The 23,182-nt window shown below is 38.7% G+C and overlaps 1 protein-coding gene across 2 annotated transcripts in view; it reads right to left on the bottom strand.

Moving 5' to 3' along the window:
* The window catches only part of LOC126412235 (centrosomal protein of 135 kDa-like), a 368,271-nt gene that overhangs the window by 298,747 nt on the left and 46,342 nt on the right, over positions 1–23,182 (bottom strand). Inside the window, exons 4-5 of one of the 2 annotated variants that reach the window (XM_050081725.1) lie at positions 18,868–19,106; positions 3,991–4,168 (exon numbers count right to left, since the gene is read on the bottom strand). In XM_050081725.1, the coding sequence (XP_049937682.1) occupies positions 3,991–4,168; positions 18,868–19,106 (417 nt within the window). Of the gene's footprint in view, positions 1–3,990; positions 4,188–18,867; positions 19,107–23,182 lie in introns of those variants that run through there. The other variant, XM_050081726.1, reaches the window with a different exon arrangement.

The raw sequence follows: 23,182 nt of genomic DNA, 5'->3' as shown, positions 1-23,182 counted from the left end.
TTCTATTGGTTTATTATTAAGGGCTATTTTTGCTCGTACTGGCTAAATACCTAAATAGACCATCATTTTAGTTTTGTTTATAGATACTATCAGATTGTAGCTTCTGCTTATTTAATTTAGTTTATGTAATGCCTCTTGTAATTGATCTTTACTGTCTTGTATGGTAATTTGGTCATTCACAAACAACATAGTATGTTTATTTCTTCCAATATTTGTGCCTGATGGTGTTCTACCTCTTTTACACTGTCTGATCACATCATCTATATAGAAATTGAATAATGTTGGTGAAAGGTGGAAAGTTACAATCTTGTTTTACTCCTTCATTTGTTTGTATTCCAGGTGTTGTCTCTTTACCCTGATTAAATTCTTGTATTATCTGTTTCAGTGTAAAAACCCTGTTTGTGCATGATCTTCCCTTTCAGGAACACTGTTACAATTACATCCAAGCTATTTCGAAGGCTTTCATTTACAAGCATAATTTTGCCATAGATTTTATGAGCACTGTTCAGAATACTTATTCCCCCGCAGTGAAGTGACAGTTGCTATTTTCCATTCCTCCAGTAACCTATATTTTACCCAGCCCATGTTAAAAAGCTGTAGCATTCTTAATTATAAGAAAATTCCTCCACGTTTAATCAGTTCAGAATTTATTTCACTGAATCCTGGTGATTTTCACATTTTAGAACGGTGTTCAATTCCAACAGATGTATAAAAGCTATTCCTTACAGTTCTGTTTATCATCTGCTACTTTGATTTGTGCATTGTACCACAGTCCTATATAATGTGCAATCCAAACGGACGTCTCTCTTAAATTTAGGTTTATGGTATCTCTCACTTTTTGCTTAAGTATTTCATTAGCTTGTGTGCTATTTCTTGTCTCACATGACTATCGTGCTCAACCCTGCTTATAAACATGTCCCACAATATCCTTTGTGCTGAGCTTATCATCACTTTTGCTTGATTTCTTTTCCAATGGGATTGCTCTTAAACTCCTAATGGTTTCTTCTGTAAGCATTCATTACATGCTTTCTGGTTATTGCGTCTGGTTTTTTGTATGTCTTTGTTACAAATTTTTAAATCTCTTTTCTGATTTGTTCTATGTTTTTCACCTAGCACTACACTTGCTATCTGCTTTTACAGCATTTTTAATATCAAACTATTCTCAGTTTGTGTATTTACTAGTAGTAGGTATTTCACTTACCAGCTGTGATATAAATTACTGAAGATCTCTTCTTATTACACATGTAACTTTTAAAATTTTTGTTTAAATTGTTTTAATTTTTATTTTTATTGCTTACTAGCTGTTTCTAATAAGTGTTGCTATGGCTCAGTCTGGTTAAATGGAAAAGAAAGAAAAGAGAAAGCACATGTTTCTAATGTGTATGGAAATTGGATGTATGTCCCAATCCCTCCCTCCTCCCCCCTCCCCTCCCCAAGTTCTGTCCATCACCAACTTGCCCTCCTCTCTCTGTCCTTCTCCTATCTGACACTTTATGTCCATTTCTTCCCACCCCTCTAACCACATCCTCTTCACCCCCTCTCCCTGACTTTCAGCCTTGTAGATTGTTACAGCAAATTCAGAATCTGTAGTGGTATTCTAATCATAATGCAATAAGCCATAAATACAAGTTTCCTGTTTGCTAACAACATTTCACTATTTTTTATATATGTTCATTAGAGTACTGTTAAGAATTTGAAGTAAATTTGTCACGAACTTTCCAAGACTTTTGGTAATAATAGTTCATCTTTATATATTAAATATTTATTTATGTATTATACATATTTAAAAGATAGCATATAAAAACAAATGTGTTCTCAAACAATGTTGTGCCAAAATTCTGAAGCAATCGGTGAAGAATGTTCAGAAATTTAAGATATTGAACAAATAAACATTTACATTTAAGATTTCCCTGACAATTATTAAATATAGTTTTATACACTGTGTATGGCACTCTAGTAGGTATAGAAAACCACATGTGTATTCAAATCCTAAGTTGTGTCATGTTTTCAAAGCTATCAGTGAAGAACATCCGGAGATTTAAGATTTTAAACAAATGAACAGGAAGTTTTTGTTAACAATGTATGCCCTTTACATATTTGTACACCATATGGCACTCCAGTGGATACATAAGAAAACCCACTTATTCAAATGCAATGTTGTGTCAAAATTTCAAAGAAATCGGAGAAGTAGTTCCAGCAAATTATGATTTTGAACAAATGAACACTTACATTTTTATTTATATAGAGTGTTTCCTTTTTCCATCTTGACCATAGCCAGAATTTTGGTTTTACAATCAAGTGGTCTGTATTTGTATTTCTAGCCCTATATACTTGAGCTTCTATTATTCTTTGAGCTAACTTTCGGTTAATTATCATCTAATGTATTACTGCATGGTAGCCTCGTCCAGACCACATAAATTTGTGAATTTAAATTTCTGTTAGATGTTATCAAATTTCTCTTTTTCAGAAAAGCTTTTATTGCTATAGCAAATCTTCACATTGTATCCTCTCTACTTTCGCCATCATCAGTTATTTTGCTGCTCAAATAGCACAACTTATCTGTTACTTTTAGTCTCTCATTTTCTAATCTAATTCCCTCATCATTACCTGATTTAATTTGACTACATTACATTAACCTTTTTTTTTTTACTTTTGTTTATGTTCATATAGCAACTACACCTTGATAATTCCATACTGACATCCTCACAGTCCAAAAGGAATTGACAGCGAGAAACTATCAGGAACTAAATTTGGAATGAACTGTGTGAACGCTGCTGTATAGAACCAAGTGTCAGTTCATCTACTTCTTCAATTATCATGTAAACATTGACAAGTGCGCCTAATAAATTTCCTAATTATATTGTAGCCCTTTATGCTAGTTACAAAAAGTCAGAATGAGAACTCTGGAATTTTTGTGCTCTTTCAACTCAACACATAATTGCATCAAAAATCTGAAGTCTGGGCCGTGTGAGCAGTGCTTGGAAGCATAAGACATTCAGATTCACTCAAGAAACAAATCAGCTATGGAAACCTATTTTTCCTGCTACTTTAGTAGATAGAGACTTGGCAGCACCATGGGACATGTTTAGCAGCTCCATTATCTTTTTCTGATTTCTTGGCATGTTGCTGAATCATCCTACTAAATTTACTTGATATTTGCATGACCATTCAATTAAATGTGCCAAATAATTCACACATATGATATGGCACTGAGTTTGTGAACTGAATTTCTCAACATCTGGAAGGTTTTTTCATCCAGAAGTTACAACTGTGTTATCTTTTATGCTATGGGTTGTCTGCCTTAATCATCATTTGAGTGATGAGAGAGTACTTTACAGCTGTAACATGAGACTTGATATTGGTACAGTGCTTGTCTTTTAGTGCCAAGTCTACTGTAACAGACACCTCAAAACCTGCTAGGGAAAGATAACATTTTGAGTTAGTTTTTTTTATTTATTTTTATTTTTATTCAATTGTGCTGCAAACGACCAGGATGAAATTCAGACACAAAATCATAAGGAGACATCCAGATTCCAACAGCTGCTGTCGACACGACTGAATGTGAGCTTTCGGTTACCAACTTTCTGTTTGACTATGATGAAATTCATTCATTATTAGTATATTATTATAGTCATTATTTCTTGCAGATGATAGAGTCATCTCACATAATGGTGTAACAGCAGAAGATGCTCCCACTGAATTTCTAGGTTGCAATCAGTTTTATTGTATCTGTCCAGTAGCAACCTTCTTTGGCAGTTCACCATCACCTCTGTTGCTACAAGATTATCATAGCCATGAAATTAAAAGATTTCATTGTCATGTGATCTTACCATTTAGGCTGTAATATTGTCTTCAGTCTTTCACTACAGAAGGCAGCACAAAGTGTTATGGAAGGAGGGAGGGGGGAGTCAAATTTGGAAATGTGGCAACACATTATTATTGTGCATTTTCAAGAAATGGAACCACGATAACATATACCTAACAACATACCTTTAAGTCGTTCCTCCAGTTCTTTATTAGCTGTCTCCAGATCCTGGAGCTCAACGGATAATTTTGAAATCCGCAGTTCAGCTTCACGAGAAGCACCATCATTTCTTAAAGCTTTCAGTGACCGACCACCATCCAACATCTGTGAGAGTCGTTCAATTTCCTTTCCTCGGTTGGCTAACTGTATCACAATAATGTATCTGTTAGGAACAAAATTGTCTCACATTTTTAAGGTAATATACATCATGCAATTACAGCAGGGCACAAGAGTGGTGGAAAGGGAAAAAAATGAAAGGACACTCTGTACACAATACAGTATATTAGGTTTCCACAGGATGCTAGAAACAGAAATAACAATCCTGTTTGTGTGACCTGCCAAGTGAAAGCTGTTTCATGCTAATGCACCAAGCCACACTTGCTTTGTGATCAATGATTACCTGACCTGGAATGGCACTGAATGCTTCCCAAATCCCCTTACAGCCCCAATATGGCTCCAGTGGATTTCTTCCTGATCTCTCAGGTGTAGACATCCCTCAAAGGACAATGCTAAGAGACTGTAGCAGAGGTTAAAGCAACTTTGATTCACTGCTTGAAAGTTTTTCCAGAATGGGACTTCCACTGTGACTTCCAAGCATGAAAAATTCATTAGCAAAAGTGTGTTAGTGCCCGAGGGTCTCAGTTTAATTGTCTGTAGCAACACATTTAACACAGTTTCTTGACTTTGGACTCATTACTTTTTATACACAGCTTGTACTATAGGTATTCCATCTTATATCCTTTTCTAAGGTGCGAGTTTTTTTGCTATGCACATACCATATGTGCACACTACGAAGACTCACAGCAAGCTGATGATGGGATTACTTGAATCAGTAGAATCTACATGATATCCAGTATTATTAATTTATTTGTCATCACTGCTAACACAAAATAGCAGACAACACTGTTTAGTGCAATTATGTTTATGAGAGCAGAAGCGATACACCAGGTGATTAGAAGGAAGGTCAGCATTGGCCATAATATTGATGGTTTATTGATAGCAAAATAGATTTTCAATCACATAGTGATCATCTTCAGTGCTGTGGTGTACAAATTAAACTCATAAACAATGGTATCGAGTTATTATCAGTAACCAAAGCTAAGAAACGATCACAATAACTCACTAACGGAGTTATTGTGATCGTTTCTTAGCTATGGTTACTGATAATAACTTGACACCAATGCCTATGAGTTTAATTTGTACACCACAGCACTGAAGATGATCACTATGCGATTGAAAGTTGATTTTGCTATCAATAAACCATCAATATTACAGCCAATGCTGACCTCCCTTCTAATTTCACGTATATGGTCGTTGTGCACACAGCACACCATGGAGTCGTCAATCACTGAGTGATTGTTGTGTGTAACCGATGTTGGTATCATCTCATACTTTGACATTTTAGACCCATTAAACGCAGTGCTATCTTATGTCGAAAGTTAATAGTGATGAGAAAGGAATCAATACCAATCACTGGCATTCAAAGATTAAATAAGGTTTCGAGTACTTTCTGTAGTCAAATCAGGAGGCATGACGAGACTTACCCCAGAGACTGTCCTGGCTCTCATAAGCCGGCATAAATGGCCATACAAACCATAAAAGACAACTGATTATGTCTTTGAAAAAACCATCTAGAAGATCATTATAAATAATTTGCAACAATTTTTAGATTTTTTAAACCTAGAAAAATTAAACAGTTCATTTAAAACTGGCAACATCACACATACTGTGAACTAGAAGCAATAAAAAACAAGTGTGTTAATGTTTCAGTAAACACATCTTACCTAACAGTCAACTGTCATAATAAACGTCCTAGCTTCCTACTTTTCCACATTTTAAAAGTTTTTTTAGTTATTATTTTGACTCTCTGGAACTTTTGTTTTCAATGGGCTGGGTGAAAAAAAAATGTTCAAATGGCTCTGAGCACTATGGGACTTAACATCTGTGGTCATCAGTCCCCTAGAACTTAGAACTACTTAAACCTAACTAATCTAAGGACATCGCACACATCCATGCCCGAGGCAGGATTCGAACCTGCGACCGTAGCAGTCGCGCGGTTCCGGACTGAGCGCCTAGAACCGCTAGACCACTGCGGCCTGCGGGCTGGGTGAAATGTTGACTGTTGTGTATTATTGCTTTCAAACAAATTTTACTGTCACATACTGTTGTTTAAATAGTTTGTTGAAATCGGCCTATTGAACATTCCCATATGCACTTATTTCCATGTTTAATCCCAGCTTCTAGAAGCACTGCAGTTATGACCTGGTCGGTAGGAATTTGAAACTGAAATTACTATTTCTATAGTGCAACTGTAATGACCGATATCAGTGTAACAAGCATTACCTGCTACTAGGTCATGACTGACAGTGGTTTCTTTTAACTATAATAAGTGCCCCCACTCCTTTCCTCCCAAAGTTTGAAGATTTTTATTTATTGAGCTATTTTTACATTTACGGTTAAGTGAAATCCAGAACTCTAATAACAATCCCACAAAGCAGTCAGATGCAACTCTCAAAAATTCTTGAAAAAAAATCAACTTTGAAATTTTTCACATATCTTCAGTACCATAAAGAATGTTGATTTTTCACTCCACAGATTAACAATGAGGTCTGGTGGGCTGAACAACCTGGAAGTGGTTTTTAGGCATTTTTCCAGATCCTGCCTCCATTACATGATAAGCTAACATTTGGAAAACATTCACACACTTTCACACAGGATAAAACTGAATGCAGACAGCTGAAGTACACAAATTTCATCCTGTGGTGTGCCGGGGCACAATGGGTAATGCCAGGAAGGGTATCCAGCCATCCTCTACCGCTAACAGTGCCAGATCCAAAAATTAACCCAAGAAAATATAGGATAAAAGGCAGAAAAAAGAAGGACTGTTATCTACATTAGCAGATCAGTTTTTTTGATAATACACGGTACAAAATATTTACATTTGCTTTTTATTTATCTACATCTATATTATATTCAACAAACCCCCTTCACAAAAGAAAACCTTCAGAAAGGTATCAAGGTACACATTAATGAAAAGGTGTAGCTTGCAGGAAATCTGTAAGCTGCAAGGAGTATTAGTAAACTGATATGCCCATCTTGTACTTGGAAGGCCAGTAAATGAAAACAATACAACTAGCAAGAAAGCAACAACTCTGAAAAAAGCTGCTATGTTCCCAGTTATACTAATTTGCTGCTGTTTATGAAATACTGTTTGCTTAAAATTTACACGAGTAAACTCTTAATTGCAAAAGTGAACTAGTTACCTACATCCTATGAGACTAGAGAGCAAATTACAATGAACATCAATACTTATTTTACTAACAGCAGTATTCATTTCTGAACTATAAATAATCTCTTAATTTGTTAGAGTACATAACAAGATACTTTTTTTCTTTGTGCCTTTTTGAGTCTCTTGTCTTGTCGTCACTAAAAATCAGATTTACTTACACCTGTTTTCTTATTACTCACAAAATAAGGACAGTCAGTGTACTGGGAGGTGCTCACAAGAATACTTAGATTTAGAGAAAGCCTCTAAGAGATAAAGGGTTCTCTGCAGAATACAATATTCTTATTTCTCAGTTTACCACAATAAATTTGTTTTATTTAGCTGCTTCACCCCAGAAGATAAATTCATATCGCACAGAATGAAAGTATACACAATTACCTTACACTAACTCCACTATAAATACAAATTCATTTACTGCATTACCATTAAAATCTATTTCTTACAACTGTAGATTATTTTTATTCAAATTTCTGTAGATTAAGACATATACCACTTGCTGCAAAACAGCAGTAGACATATGGAGTTGTTATATAGGCAGTATCTGAAATATTTTAGTTTGGGGACCTTGCTTATAATGTTTGTGTCATCTAGAAATTACTGAAGTTTTTGACAACTCTTTAATGTGGTTAATATATCAAGACCAAGAACAGGAATAGGAAGAAATTCAGTACCAAACTCACAGTGCACGAGATTCTCCATTCCCCCATGCTAAGTTCAGTATCAATCCTGTGATGGAATTTGTTAATCTGACTTCTGGTTTATCATTTCCAAAACACATTTGTTGAAAGACAATTCTTCTCCCTCTTACAGTCTAGGTCTTCTCCTCCAACACTGGGTTTTTTATCATCCAGCTGGACCAGAAGACTATTTGTTAGTTTCTGAACCACTGGCTGGGAGTTGTGGCGTACTCCTGTAATCCCACGCTACTAGGAGGCTGTTGTGTAGAAGGGAACTGTCCTGATCAGACAGTTCTGGCACTTCAACGCATTGGAGCATCCGCAGGAATATCGTCCAAAAATCCCGGGGCCCCGGGTTGTCTTTGGACATTATCTAGAATAATCCTTAATCTATATCCTACTAATGAGGTGGAAGTGTCTCGAAGTAACAAAGAACAACTCTTTTTGTGCAGTACTGATGAGACCTATGTCGACTATGTAGCTTCTGACTGGTGCCTTACCATATAGCCACAAACCACACAACACAGTGCTGCAATTGCACTCTGTTAAAACACCTGCAACTCGACACAGTTTATCTTGCCTGCGACAGCCACTGCAGTATTGGGGGCACCATCAATTTCCTAGTGTTCCTCCACCAGGTGGCCTTTTTACCATGCCACCCCACAGCTCATCAGCCAGTGAGAGTTCTGGGTTCAACATCTACATCTTACTTCAGATGTGCAGTGACTATATTCCTCAGAATGCAGTGCACAGCATTAGAATCTAGGGTATTGCCCGTCCAGCCTAGACTGCCCATGCCAATGGTACTGTTTCTCGATCACGACAGACTGAGTGCTACCGGAGGAGGTTACACTTTAACATCCCGTCAACAACGAGCTCATTAGAAATGAAACACAAGCTTGGATTAGGGAAGGAAATCGGCCGTGCTCTTTCAAAGAAACCACCCTCACATTTGCCTGTAGCCATTTTGGGGAAATCATGGAAAATGTAAATTAGGATGGCCAGACGCAGGTTCGAACAGTCATCCCCCAAATGTGAGTTGAGTGTGCTAACAACTGCACCACCTTGCTTGGTTGATTTCTCCAGGTGTACCTGCAAGAACTGTATCATATTAATAACGATCTTTCAGCGGATCACTATAATCTTTATATTGGCTTCACTAGGAAGTTGTTTCCATTGCTCACATTATCATTTACCTCCTGAGTAGCAATAATGTCCTATCGTTCTTCACTACCTGGGCAGCTTTCTCTTCTTGTGGGTGATCCACATACAACAGACACTACAGACTGCACGCAAAACACCACACAAAATTCTGCAGAAGACACAACTCATAGAAAGGCTGCCAGCAGGCTCCACCACGCGTCATGTTAGCTACAGGACTTGTCTTATTCCTATGGGTGGCACTACAGATGCCATCAGAGTACACCAGCTTCAGTTCCCCTTGCTTTGTGCCAATGTACCTGTCTGCACATCATCTTAAGATACCACTCACCAAGTTCCACATTCAGATCTCTGAAGACTCTCAGTGAGATTACACTGCAGTGTTTGGTTGCCCACCCAACCTCCATAACATCCTAGTCCATCCCTAAGCCACTCCCAATTCCAACCCTTTGCCACAAGGATCAAATCCCTGTGGAAGACTCAGGTGCAAAACCTGCCCAATCCATCCAGCCAGCAGTTCCTATTCCAGTCCTGTCAACGGTTTATCCTACCCCATCAGGGGCCGGGCCACCTGTGAAAGCAGCCACATGATTTACCAGCTCTGCTGCAGTCACTGCAAGGCTTTTTATATTGGTTTGACTACCAACAAACTGTCCACCAGGATGAACAGCCACAGCCAAACTGTGGCCAAGAGCTAAATAGACCACCCTATAACACAACATGCAACTTAACATAACACACTTTATTTCAATGGCTGCTTCACTACCTGAGCCACTGGATCCTTCCCTCCACTATTCTGAAGTGCGCAGATGAAAGTTATCCTTACATTCTCCACTCCCATAATTATCCTGGCTTCAACCTACGGTAACATATTGTCCCCACACCCTCCATCCAACAGTTTCCACCCCCTATGTCCAATCATCCCAACAGCAAGGGGTCATGATGCTTAAGCAGAAACAAGACTTTTGAATTTTTTTGCTGATAGTGAGGAGAGATATTGCCACTGCACTGGCTGTATTTTCAACCAAGCTCTGCTTCCATCTTTTTTCCTTTCTCTCTGAGTTATGCTACTTTGTCCTTCTTTCTACTCATTAATGGTGAGTCATCATATTCCTCCTCTATGTTTTCTACCTCTTTTCTCATGCCCAAAGCTGCTAGCATTCATAATTAAAACCTAACTTCCTGTAATTTCTACACTCGTTCTCATAAATTAAGCATAATGCTGATACATGGTGAAACAATTCTCTGGTGGGTGGTTTGCAGGTTTAAATCACCTCAGGGTATGTCCACATGGAGCATTTGACCGGTTGTCGCACGGTGGCACTGGCAGCTGTCCACATATGCAGAGGTGTGTTGGTGCATGTCAAGAGTACGCTGCAGCGAGTAAGTATGTAGACATTTCCAGACGTGCTAATGGTGACTGTGTGTTTAAAATGGTTCAAAGAACACATATTGATGACATTGTGGGGATAGAATGCTAGGGCGGCTGGAGGCTGGTCAAACACAGCAGGTTGTAGCACGGGCCCTCCGTGTGCCACAAAGTGCGATCTCAAAATTATGGCAACGATTCCAGCAGACATGAAACATGTCCAGGCACTACAGTACAGGATGTCCACAGTGTACAACACCACAAAAGACCGATATTTCACCACTAGTGCCCACAGATGGTTACAGAGTACTGCAGGTAGCCTTGCTCACGACCTTACCACAGCCACTGAACAGTTGTCTCCAGACACACAGTCTACAGACATGCTTTCTTCGCCCGGAGACCTGCAAGGTGCATTCCACTGACCCCTGGTCACAGGAGAGCCCGTAAAGCCTGGTGTCAAGAACACAGCACATGGTCATTGGAACAGTGGTCCCAGCTTATGTTCACAGACGAGTTCAGGTATAGTCTGAACAGTGATTCCCACCGAGTTCTCATCTGGCGTGAAACAGGAACCACATACCAACCCCTTAATGTCTAATGCCCTTGAAAGGGACCTGTATGGAGGTCATGGTTTGATGGTGTTGGGTGGGATTATGATTGGTGCACGTACACCCCTGCATGTCTTTGACAGAGGAACTGTAACTGGTCAGGTGTATTGCGCTGTCATTTTTCATCAGTATGTCCGCCTTTTCAGGGGTGCAGTGGGCTCCACCATCCTCCTGATGGATGATAACGCATAGCCCCACCGAGCTGCCATCATGGAGGAGTACCTTGAAACAGAAGATATCAGGCAAATGGAGTGGCCTGCCTGTTCTCCATATCTAAATAACACTGAGCACGCCTGCTCTCGGTCGACATATCGCTGCACGTCTTCAAACCCCTAATAATAATAATAATAATAATAAAGATTTTATTGTCTTTAGGCCATTACAGCAATTGACAATGTCAAATGAAGTTACAATTTATAATACAGTGTGATAAGGTATTGACTACTGAAATATTTTAGCTTATATTACAATAAATGTACAGTGGGTCATCTGTTGGATTACTGCATTTTACAGTTGAAGAATTCATTGTTATAGAATGGGTGGGCAATAAACCATTCATGCAGTCTTTCTTTGAATGTATGTTCAGGAAGATCCTGTATAGCATGTGGCAGCTTATTAAATAGTTTGTGCCCTGTGACTTCATAGCTATTTATTGATTTTGATAGTCTGTAGTAAGGCGTGTATATGTGTTTGATGCTTCTTGTGTTGTAACAATGTACATTTTCCCTACGTTTCACATCTTGTAGGTTCTTCTTCGTAAAGATTAAGACATTGTATATATAGAGGTTTATTACTGTCATAATTTTTTGTTTAGTAAATAAGGGTTTGCAGTGAGCCTTATGTGAAGAAGTTGTAATTATCCTAATGGCTTTCTTCTGCAATAAGAGGATGTCATGTATATGACTACAGTTACCCCACAAGATAATGCCATAGGATATTATACTTTGGAAAAATGCAAAATAAGATGATCTGATGTATGTTTCAGGTACACAATTTCTGAGTTGTCTTAATAAATAAATTACTCTAGATAGCTAACTACTAATATAGTTTGCATGTTGGCCCCAGGATAACTTTTCGTCTAAATAAACTCCCAGGAATTTAACAGAACTAGGGTCATCAAATAGTGGCTTGTCTCTTAGAGTGAAGATTATCTGCTGAGTTTTATTTTCATTTAGCAGGAAACCATTTGCTCTGAACCAATATGCTGCATGAGTGAGGGTATTTTCAGCACAGGTTTTAAGATCATTAAGATTGTTACTGCTATGAAGAAAAGTCGTATCATCTGCATACAATACAGTGGTGGATCTAATAAACGAGGGGAGGTCATTGATCATTATCAGAAACAGGAAGGGCCTCAGTACAGATCCCTGAGGCACACCTACTTTAACATTTTCTATGTTTGACATTTCCTTACCAACACAAACTACCTGTTTACGGTTGTTGAGATAAGCTTTTAATAGTCTGAGACTGTTTCCTTTGATGCCGTAGAATTCTAGTTTCTCTAGTAGTGGCGTGTGATCAACACAGTCGAAGGCCTTGCTTAGGTCACAGAATGAGACTTGAGCAAAGCCTTTGTTCTCAAAAACTTTGAGGATGTAACTGACTACCGTGTTGATTGCATCAATGGTCGACAGATTCTTCCTAAACCCGTATTGTGTAGCATTAATTATTCCTAGATTCTTAAAGTGAGATGATAATTGTTGGTACATGATGCATTCTATTACCTTGGAGAATGCGGGTACTATTGAAATGGGCCTGTAACTAGATGGAGAGTCTTTATCTCCCTTTTTGTATACTGGGACAATCCTAGATAGTTTTAACTCATCAGGAAAATATCCCTCAAGTAAGCACTTGTTTATGCAATGGGTTAAAGGGTACAGAATGCAATCACACACTTTTTTTAGCAGGTTGCATGATATGCCATATATATCTAAGCTATCAGATGATTTCAGTTGTTTTATGACCCATTGTACATATCTAGGTGATACTTCGGAGGTGGTTAGCATGCTTGTATTTAGTGGCTGTCTACCCCAATTTCGGGAGAGTAACTCTGATGGACTAATGTCTGGTTTGATAATTGCATCTCCTATTTCATTCACTGAATTAATAAAAAACTCATTGAGTGTTTGTGGTGGGATATTAATTTTGTCTTTTTTAGTATCTGTGGCAGCACTGTTAATTACTTTCCAAGCGGTTTTGCATTTATTGGTGGAATTATGTATGCTGTTGGCATTGTAGGTTTTTTTTGGCTTGCAGGATGGCTTTTTTGTATTCATTCCTGCATTCCACATAGGCTGATTTGGCACAGTCAGACTTCATACTATTGTATATGTTGTACAGTAACAAAACTTGTTTCTTTAGATCTGTCAGCTGTTTAGTGTACCATATATTTTGTTTGTTTTGAGATCTGGATTTGTGGCTGCTGTCCATTATTTTGATTTTCTTTATGGGAATACTATTAAATAGGGTCAAGAATGCATTAAAAAATGTATCAAATATTATTTTGGCTGGCAGGTCATTACTTGATGTGTAATGTCCATCGACACTACAATGGCCAAAACAGTCTCTGTCAGCAAGGGAATTACAAAATGTGTTAACTTTATCCTCAGTTACAGGTCTGGTAATCACAACTGTTGGGACAGGTCTGTTTGCATTGCTCCCATTGAGGGGAATTTTATTTGCATAATTTAGAGATACGGAATCATGGTCAGAGAATGGGAACACTACAACTTCGCATGTGTTTTCAGTGGTCTTGAAGTTTACAAAGATGTTATCTAAACATGCTTTGTTTCTTGTGGGCCTGTTATTAACATGATGTAAATTGTATTGTCTTAGTAAGTTTTCCAGATCTGCAACACTACCCTTACATTTAGTAACATCAAAATCAGCATTCAAATCACCTCCTATTGCAATATCATAGTGTAGCCATTTAATATTACTTAATTCACTCAATAGCATGTCCATTTTTTCTAAAAATATGTTAATGCTTCCCTTTGGTGATCTGTACATGGATACTACTATTACCTTATGACTATTAATGATTATACCCGTAACTTCTAAGTGCTATTCATCACACAAGGAATTTAGGTCTAGTTTGGTTATTGTACAATTGAGTGACTGGTTGGAATAAATTGCCACACCACCTCTAATGTGCTCTTTCCTACAGTAGCTTTTTACTATACTAAAATTGTCAAATTTGGCAACTGCAAGTTCATTCTCATTAGCCCAGTGTTCACTCAGACAAAAAATATCAAACCGGTTATCAATACCAAACTCATTTATGATAAGTTCTTTATCTTTCAGTCCTTGAACGTTAAGGTAACACATTTTAAGATCCATGCTCTTATTACTTACACACTGAACACTATGGTGATTGGTTTTCAAACCTTTTTCAGGGCTTATCTTTTGGATTTCTGCCTCTTGTTGCCTTTTACTAAAAAATTGTTCACTTGGAGTGGTAGCACATCTACTGTTGTAGGCCTACTCTTCCCTCCTTGTGGTGATATTGTAGATGAGGCTGCTGCTACTACAGGAATCGATGGAACTGCTGTTATGGTGTGTGGAGGCACTGTTGTGGCATCTGGTGACTGAGGAGATAAGGTGGTTGCTTCTTCTTCTTCTGCTGTTGAATCTTGCTGATGAAGTGTGATAGGTACTGCTGCTGCTGCTGCTGTACGCATTGTTATGGCAACTGGTGACAGTGGAGATTTGGATGTTGCTTCATCTTCTGCTGCTGTTGAATCCTGTAGATGAAGTGTGGTAGGTACTGCTGCTGCAGCGTTTGTTATGTGTGTAGGTACAATTGCTGCTTCCTGCTTCCACCTCCACTGCTGCAATAGAAGTAACCATTTCTTCAGGCTCTGCTTGCGTCAAGCAAGGAACTGGAAGAGCAGCAATTACTTCTTGGTTGTCTGATGCTTTCAGTATCATGCTGATGTTTTGGCACAGAATCCTCTTGCCTCTGTTATTAAGGTGCATGCCATGTCTCTTTTAACAGTCTCTTTGCAAGGAGTCCATACTTATAAAATATGCATTTTGGTAGGCCCTGCAAATATTTGAGTATTGCCTGTTTGCTGTTATGATTTCCACGTTCACACATGACCATTCCGAAAGGTCATGCCTATGTGGAATTCCGACTACAAAAACTCATTTCTCTTCTGTTGAATTTAGTATTGCCTTAAGGTTTCATGTTGCACTGTGGAGGTTCGTTTTTATATACATTATTGGCTCCAGCTATGACGATAATATGATGATCATTTTCAGTTTCTATGTTTCTAATGAGTTCTTGGATGGGTGCACCTGGTTTGACAATACTAGTTGCTTGTATACAATGACTGTAACGTAGTATTTTTGCGATCTCACATCCATGGCTATCAGAGAATATTTGCACTTTGAGTATGTCTTCACGTTTATTGCGGAAGTTTCTACTCATGTGCTTGTCACTATATAGATTCGGCGTGTTGTTGTCGTCACAGTTTTCCATGGATTCCACATTGATATCCGAATCTAGTGCATGAAAACGGTTTTTTGTTACCACAGGAATTCTACAGTCACTGGGTTTCATACAACCAACTCTTTTTGGCCTAGTGAACATATGTTGCCTTGTTGTTTCTTCCTTTAGGCCTATATCCACTTCAGAGCACTTGTTTATTGTAGGTAGGACACTGAAACTGCTTTTATTGCCGCGGATCGTTCGATTCGTTGTATTTATCACCTTTTCGCTTCTTTCTTCCATGATCATGCTAGTCCTGTGCTCCCAGTTCCGTGTTTTACTTGCTTCGGCGATCGGGATATTACGCACCTTTTTCAGTTCAGCATTTTCATTTTCTAAATGCGCAATGTCCCGCCTTAGTACATCTACAATTAATTGCAGGCTTGATACACATTCATTTAGCTTCACTATTTCAATGTTATAATTTACGTATGTTCCATTTTTCACCACACAACTATAACTTTTGTTCACTTTCTCACTATAAACAACTGTACCGGATGCCATGTTGCCAGTCACTTCAGGAGCTCCGACAGGCACTGGTGCAAGAATGGGAGGCTATACCCCAGCAGATGCTCAACCACCTGATCCAGAGTATGCCAACCCACTGTGTGGCCTGTGTATGTGTGCATGGTGATCACATCCCATATTTTGTTGGGGTACATGCGCAGGAAACAGTGGCATTTTGTAGCACATGTGTTTCAGGATGGTTTTCTCAACTTTTCACCAATACTGTGGACTTACAGATCTGTGTCGTGTGTGTTCCCTACGTGCATATGCTATTAGCGCCAGTTTTGTGTAGTGCCACGTTGTGTGGCACCACATTCTGCAATTATCCTTAATTTATGCACATGAGTGTATTTATCATTATATTTATGAATGAATATAAACTGTGTAGGAGTTTTTTTATCTGCAATATCTTAATTTTAATTTCTAAATTTTGTATAATGTGCTTATCATAATATATCAAGCCATGGAAACTCCAGGTAGGAGTACTAGGAATGTAGGAAAAAACAGATTACCACTTACTGTAAAGAAGACACATTAAATTGCAGACAGGCACAATTAAAAGACACTGTCCCAACATCTCATGCACACACGACCACAAACTCCAGCATCTCTGACCAGAACACATTCTAGCCGGAGCTGCCAGAATTGGTGGTCATGCGTGCATGAGGCGCGCTCACTTCTATATATGAATGGCGTGTGTTTCTATTTTGCTGATGACGGCTGTGGCCAAAATCTTTGTGTGTCTTAACTGTGCCTACCTGCAACTTCACATGTCATCTTTACAATAAGTAGCAATCTATCTTTACCTACATAATTATTATAACATACATAACATACCAATGGAAAATCCAGGATGGAATAATGACAATATTATGAAAAGGATATTCAGCTACTCACCATATAGCAGAGATGCTGAGTCTCAGATAGGCACCACAAAAAAAAACTGTCAAACAATAAGCTTTCAGCCAAAAGGCCTTGTTCCAAATTAGACAATATGCACGCGCACATGCACGCACGACCACTGTCTCTGGCTTGGCAGGCAGAATGCCCGCTTAGATTTAAGAGGGGGCCCAATGGACTTAATCTTGTCATTTTAAATAATTCAGTAAATAAGTAATTAGGTGGCTGGGCACATTTCATCACCAGTCACAACAGAATCAAGGAATTGCTCACTGTTCAGTTAAAAGCACTCAGGAAATTCCGTGAAAATGTAATTCTCTTGACTGTATTGATCTGCGAGTTCTTTTAGTATCAACCTGACACACAAGTTTCGAAAACCAAGTGTTGCAGTAAAGATTTCATGCGGAAGGGATATAGAGAGTTCTAGAAACACTGCATTCATCTTATCCAAAGTCAATCAACCACTGCCAAGATTTATTTCTTCAAACTTTTTCATCATCTCAGCAGCCACGATTGAGGGATGCCCCATCCCTTGTTAACTACAAATATTCATCAGTCAGCTTTGAACTCACAACACCCCTTTTATACATGGTACGATGCATCACAGCATCCCACAAACAGTTTTGATTACATTAAAACAATCAGAAATGGTGTATTTCCCTTTGCAAGAACAAAACAGATTATGCTCCTTACCTTGCAACTGGCACGATTCAGACTAGAGATACTCATTTCAATGGCACTTCAGCAGTTTCCAGCCTACAGAGACAAACTACTGCATTCTATTGCCAAAATCTTGTTCTTGAATATAGTGCTGTTAACTATGTCAAAAAAATCCCTTTGTTCATCAGAGGCTCAGTACTCTTAATTTCTGGATCTGCCTTGTAGCTGTAGTACTTGAGCTTACATGAGATTTCAATGAAGTATAAGAATCTCCGACAGTTGTCTGTCACACTAATGCAAAGCACACTGATATTATTGTTAGTCATGTGGAAACCACATTTCTCCCTGTTAAAACTTCACATCACTTCTGGCAAACCAAACCAACTGGTGAGTGCAGTGTGAGCACTTCTTAATCCTTCATACTAGCACCACTGTCTTTTAAGATTTGTATTTTGAGCTGCTCTCTCCATAACACCTTAAGCACCTTAACTCCTAGCCATGTCCTCTTCCTACTCCCTCCTCCCCCGTTTCCCTCTTCCAAACCTCCCATGTGCATACCACAATACCTTAAATCGCATTTACGAAATTCGAGCAGTTGTTCTGTATGCTTCCAGTTTAGTAAATATTAGAACTGTTTTTGCACTTTGCGGTATTTACTGATTGCCCAACTGCTGCCACAAACCTTTTTTAACATCATCCAATTGCACTTTATTGGCATGTGCACAACACTTCTTAACACACCCATTAATACATTGTGATTAAGCAGACAATTATACCTGGAGTGTTTCCTTTACTGGCCCATGATTATTATTTTCAATATAAATTCAAAATGTAAAATGGTCACTATGAATGGTATAAAATAAGTACAACAATTCTATTCCAATTCTGAATGTAACTGATTATTCATAAAAATTTACGAAGATTGGAAGCATCACTATCAATACTTTGATAATCATACAAAAATTTATCTTTATACCTAAGTGAACAAATTTCTCAAAGCAGGCTTTTTGCTACCTTACAATGCAGACACGTGCTGTCTTGTCAATGAGGGATTATGGGACAAAGATTTCAGTCAATCATCTACCAAAGAAGGAAAACAGAAACTGTGATACCTAAGTATTTGTCAGATTTTGTGGTGCTCCTAGAGGTACAATATTAAACCACGTAAAATAACTCAAATTACCTGTTCCTTGAGCATACCAATAGTCTCTGATTTTCGGCGGCTATCATTTCTCAAGTCCTTTACCTCCTCAGAGAGACTAACTATTTGATTAAGAGCCATCCTGTGTGTATCAATAACCTTGGGATCTTTTGCCTGGGAAACTGCAGCACTAAACTGCTCTCTCCAAGTTTTCCTGGGCTTCAAAGGTGCATCAATTTCTAGTATTTGGCGATGAGAAAGTGGTAGTTTTCTCTTACCACCTGCAAGAGAAGAGAAAATATTTATGCAAATTTTCAAAGAGAGAGAGAGAGAGAGAGAGAGAGAGAGAGTGGGGGGGGAGGGGGGGCACATGCACCTGTACAGGTCTTGCTTCCCACGTAGCACTAAATAGGATAACCATAACCATAACCATATCACAAATCCGGAAACATGTTACAGTGGTTTGAGGAGAGTGATAATGAACTCACATTTATGTTTTTAGCACCAGATTCACCTGAACTGAATCTGACTGAACACATTTGGTATGCTATCAAGCACCAGCTTTGCACAACTTTGCTGGTAGTTTATGGGAATTGAGTGACCTGTGATTAGACAGCTGCTGCTGCTTACCTCTGAAAAGCTACCACAGACCTGTTGAATCCATGGCACACAGAATCACTGCTGTATTGTTTATTTTATTTACTTTCTTTTTTTGCACTGAGTCATCAGTATGATGACTTTTGCAAATCTCTCAGATATGGATCTTAATTTTACAAGTAGTAATGGAAACAATCAATAATACGAGGGTGGTTTGAAAAGTTCTCGGAATCACCACGAGGGGTCAGCGCTAGTGCAATGAGCTGTTCACGTGACGTTCATTGGACTGTTGCCTGCAAACACATGCCATGTCAGTGCTCTTGAAAGAAAGCTGTGGTGGCTATGTGGCTTGGCTATGTGGCTCTGTTGTTGTTTCCGTGTAGTGATTTGCAAAGATGGGGGAGGGGGGAGGAAAAAAAAGAAGAGGGGGGGGGGGGGGGGCCGAGATTCGAGCAATGATTAAGTACTTTGTAAAGAAAGGTATGAAAGAAAAGGACATTCATGCCAATTTCCAAAATACACTGGGGGACTCTGCCCCTTCATATTCAACTACTTCCAAGTGGACAAATAAATTTAAATTTGGTCAGGAGAGCTTAGATGATGATCCGCGCAGTGGTCGGCCAAATTGTGTCACTGCTACAGAAATCATTGCAAAAGTGCACAAAATGGTCACGTAGGATCGCCAACTGAAAGTGCGTGAAATTGCTCATGCTTGCCAGATGTCATCTGGAAAGGTGTATCACATTTTAACTGAAGAATCAGAAATGAAAAAAATATCTGCAAGATGGGAGCTGCGACTCTTGACGTTGGATCAATGGGTGCCCGCACACATGTGCCGCTGCCATGGCAAAATTACGCAAACTACGGTATGAGTTGTTGCACCCGCCTTATTCACCTGATATGGCCCCGTCAGACTTCCATCTCTTCCCAAAACTGAAATTTTTTTCTTGGTGGACGAAGATTCACTTCAAAAGAAGAACTGGTAGCCAGAGTTGACAACTTTTGCAGGCCTGGAGGAAACTCATTTTCGAGGTGGGATCAAGGCACTGGAACATCGTTGGACCGCATTAATCTACAAGGAAACTACATTGCAAGATAAAAAAAGTACTTTTTTTCTATTCCATTCCAAGAACATTTCAAACCACCCTCGTACTTATCAAAACTGACTACAATCTTTACATGCATTAGTATGAGGACCATTAGTTCATCTCATACTACAAATCCAAATTTTTATGAACCAAGACATTGTTTATTAAAAAAAAAAAAAACACTTGAAACAGCAAATTTCTAGCTTGCATATACTTCATGTTACAATACATCAACGGGTTCTTACTATTTTTCACTTCCACATTCACAATGAATACAGGCATTTTTTCAATTAAAATATTTTTTGCTTTGATTTTAATAGGCTGTGGATACAAGTTTACAGGAATTTTGGCCACTTATTACACCTAAGGCCAGCAAAATTTTGCAAAACCAATAATGTGAAAAATAACATGAAATTGGTAGTTTTAGCAAAATAATAAAAAATGGGTGATCTTTTATGAAATGTCATAAAATATGGTATTTTCCCATATCAAAATATTATAAATCTGAGGATGGCAATTTATTAATATTCACAGTTGACACTTATTAAATGTTGAAACAGGATTTTTCATTACCACCCTCCAGGCTGAGGTTCATGTATAATCTTAAAAGCATAGTTCACTCCCTCATAACGAACTATGATATGACATCAAATGAAAATGCTCTACTTCTGTCAAACCCCATTCCAGCAACAGTTTCAAACACTGACGATACATTTCCTAAGTTTGGACAACAAATCATACAAAAAATGACACATTTTATGGACAACTTTAATGTGGTGTATCAGTTAAACTGGATATTTTCATAGCGTAGTAGCACAAATAAGAAAACTGCCAAATACAGCACTAGCTTTGCAAGAATGTACGTCAACAGTGTGTCAGCTCAGTTTGCATCTAACAGCCAATTGCGGTGCAGAGTATGTTATGTGATGTCATGCAAACATCACAGTCATCACATACGACAGATCTGCATCTACATTCATACTCTGAAAAATAACTGCGAAGTGCCTGCCAGAGGATCCAGAGGATACTTCCTGTAGTACCAGTTATTCGGGCTTGTTACACTTCCAGTCGTGTGGTTGGTTGGTTGGATTGTTGGATGTTACAGGACTGAACAGCGTGGGCTATAACCTTCAGTCAAGAAGCAGTTGTTCTTGAGTCAGTGACGTCTGCCAGAAAGTTGACCGGTTTCTGGAAGTTTATGGGAGTGCTAAAAACGAGCCATTGAAAGTAATACTGTTGCAAATACTGAGAATTTAAGGAGAAGTAAAAATGTGTGTGTCAGGCCAGTAAACCAGCGATAAAAGACAAGGGGTCTCCTCGACTCATCTGTGGTGAGAGGCTCCCTGACCAACCCAATAATGGGTGAAGGCAGTCAAACAGTAAAGAACGCATTCTAGCCAAACCATTCACAATAGAGGGAAGGCTAAACATGTAATAGACATCAGCTGGACTGACAACAATAAAACAAGGTGAGAGAAATAATTAGACCAGCAGGTGTGGGGACCAGGCAAGTGTCCCCTGAGGCTCTGTACAAGACTGTTCCACCTCCGATCCATTATAACCTAAGTGTTAAAGAGTGAGAAAGTACCCACTATTTATCAGTGTTCTACCCTTAAAACAGAACATAAAATTTAGCAAAAAATTGGCTAAACACATCTAAAGGCATAACAAAGTAAAAGAGGGGTGACCAGGCCAACTGGCAAAGGAGGCAATGCTGAGAACACTTCAGACACATTATGTGGCAGGAGACACCTCCACCCCACCCTGTCCCAAAAGTAATTAGACACATTACATTTGAGAATAAAGCCACTTTCATGAGGAAAACAGAGAACCATTATACCACCTGTGAGTTGTCTGTCAATACTGGGGGAGGGAAGAGTCAAGAAATCCTGAAAACCATGCTTAGCAATGGAGAGCTAGGAAAAGGGGGCATTCCACCATGATATGAACTGCTTACTGTCTCTTAGGATCCGCAACCTCAATGTGGATGTGGCTCATTACATACAATAAAACTATGAGTTAATATAGTATGACCAATGACCAATGCAGAAATGACACAGGACAGTGGATTATTTCCAGGAGAAATAGGAGGAGGAGTGCCTTGCAGATTTGATAGTCCCACCAGATGCGTTCTATCTTTGAGAGGTGGTCTTATCTGCACCTGCAAATCTGTACCTGGAATTATCAACATGAATGTTGGATGATTATGTGTTTCTCTAGCCAAATGGTCAGTCTGTTCATTCTCTGGGATACCCACATGACGTGAACCAGAGAAAGACAACTAAGCAGACAGATCAGAGAAGAGGTCCAAAATAACAGATCTCACAGGGTGACACGAGTAACACCAATCAATTGCCTGAAGATTCTCCTCGAGTCACTACAAACTGAAGTGTAATTGATGGAGTTCTGTTTAATATGAAATAGGGCTTTGTTAATGCCAACCAGCTTTGCTGTAAAATCACTACACATTTCTGGCAGTTGTTTCTGACCTGTGGGAGATGTAAAAGCATATTCCTTTCTATCTGTATTTTTAGAGTAATCAGTACAGAATTTGATAAGGAAATTGTCAGTTGGTGATTGCAGAAATAAGTAAAAGTTGGTTCTACGATGATGGACTGTGCCAAACCATTTCAAAGCTGAAGGTGCCATTGAGCCAAAAAACCTCACAACTA

The sequence above is a fragment of the Schistocerca serialis genome, chromosome 7 (assembly GCF_023864345.2).
Source record: "Schistocerca serialis cubense isolate TAMUIC-IGC-003099 chromosome 7, iqSchSeri2.2, whole genome shotgun sequence".
In the NCBI taxonomy this organism is placed as follows: domain Eukaryota; kingdom Metazoa; phylum Arthropoda; class Insecta; order Orthoptera; family Acrididae; genus Schistocerca; species Schistocerca serialis.
The sequence above is the reverse complement of the archived record's forward strand: the minus strand, read 5'-3'. Positions and strand labels throughout refer to the sequence as shown.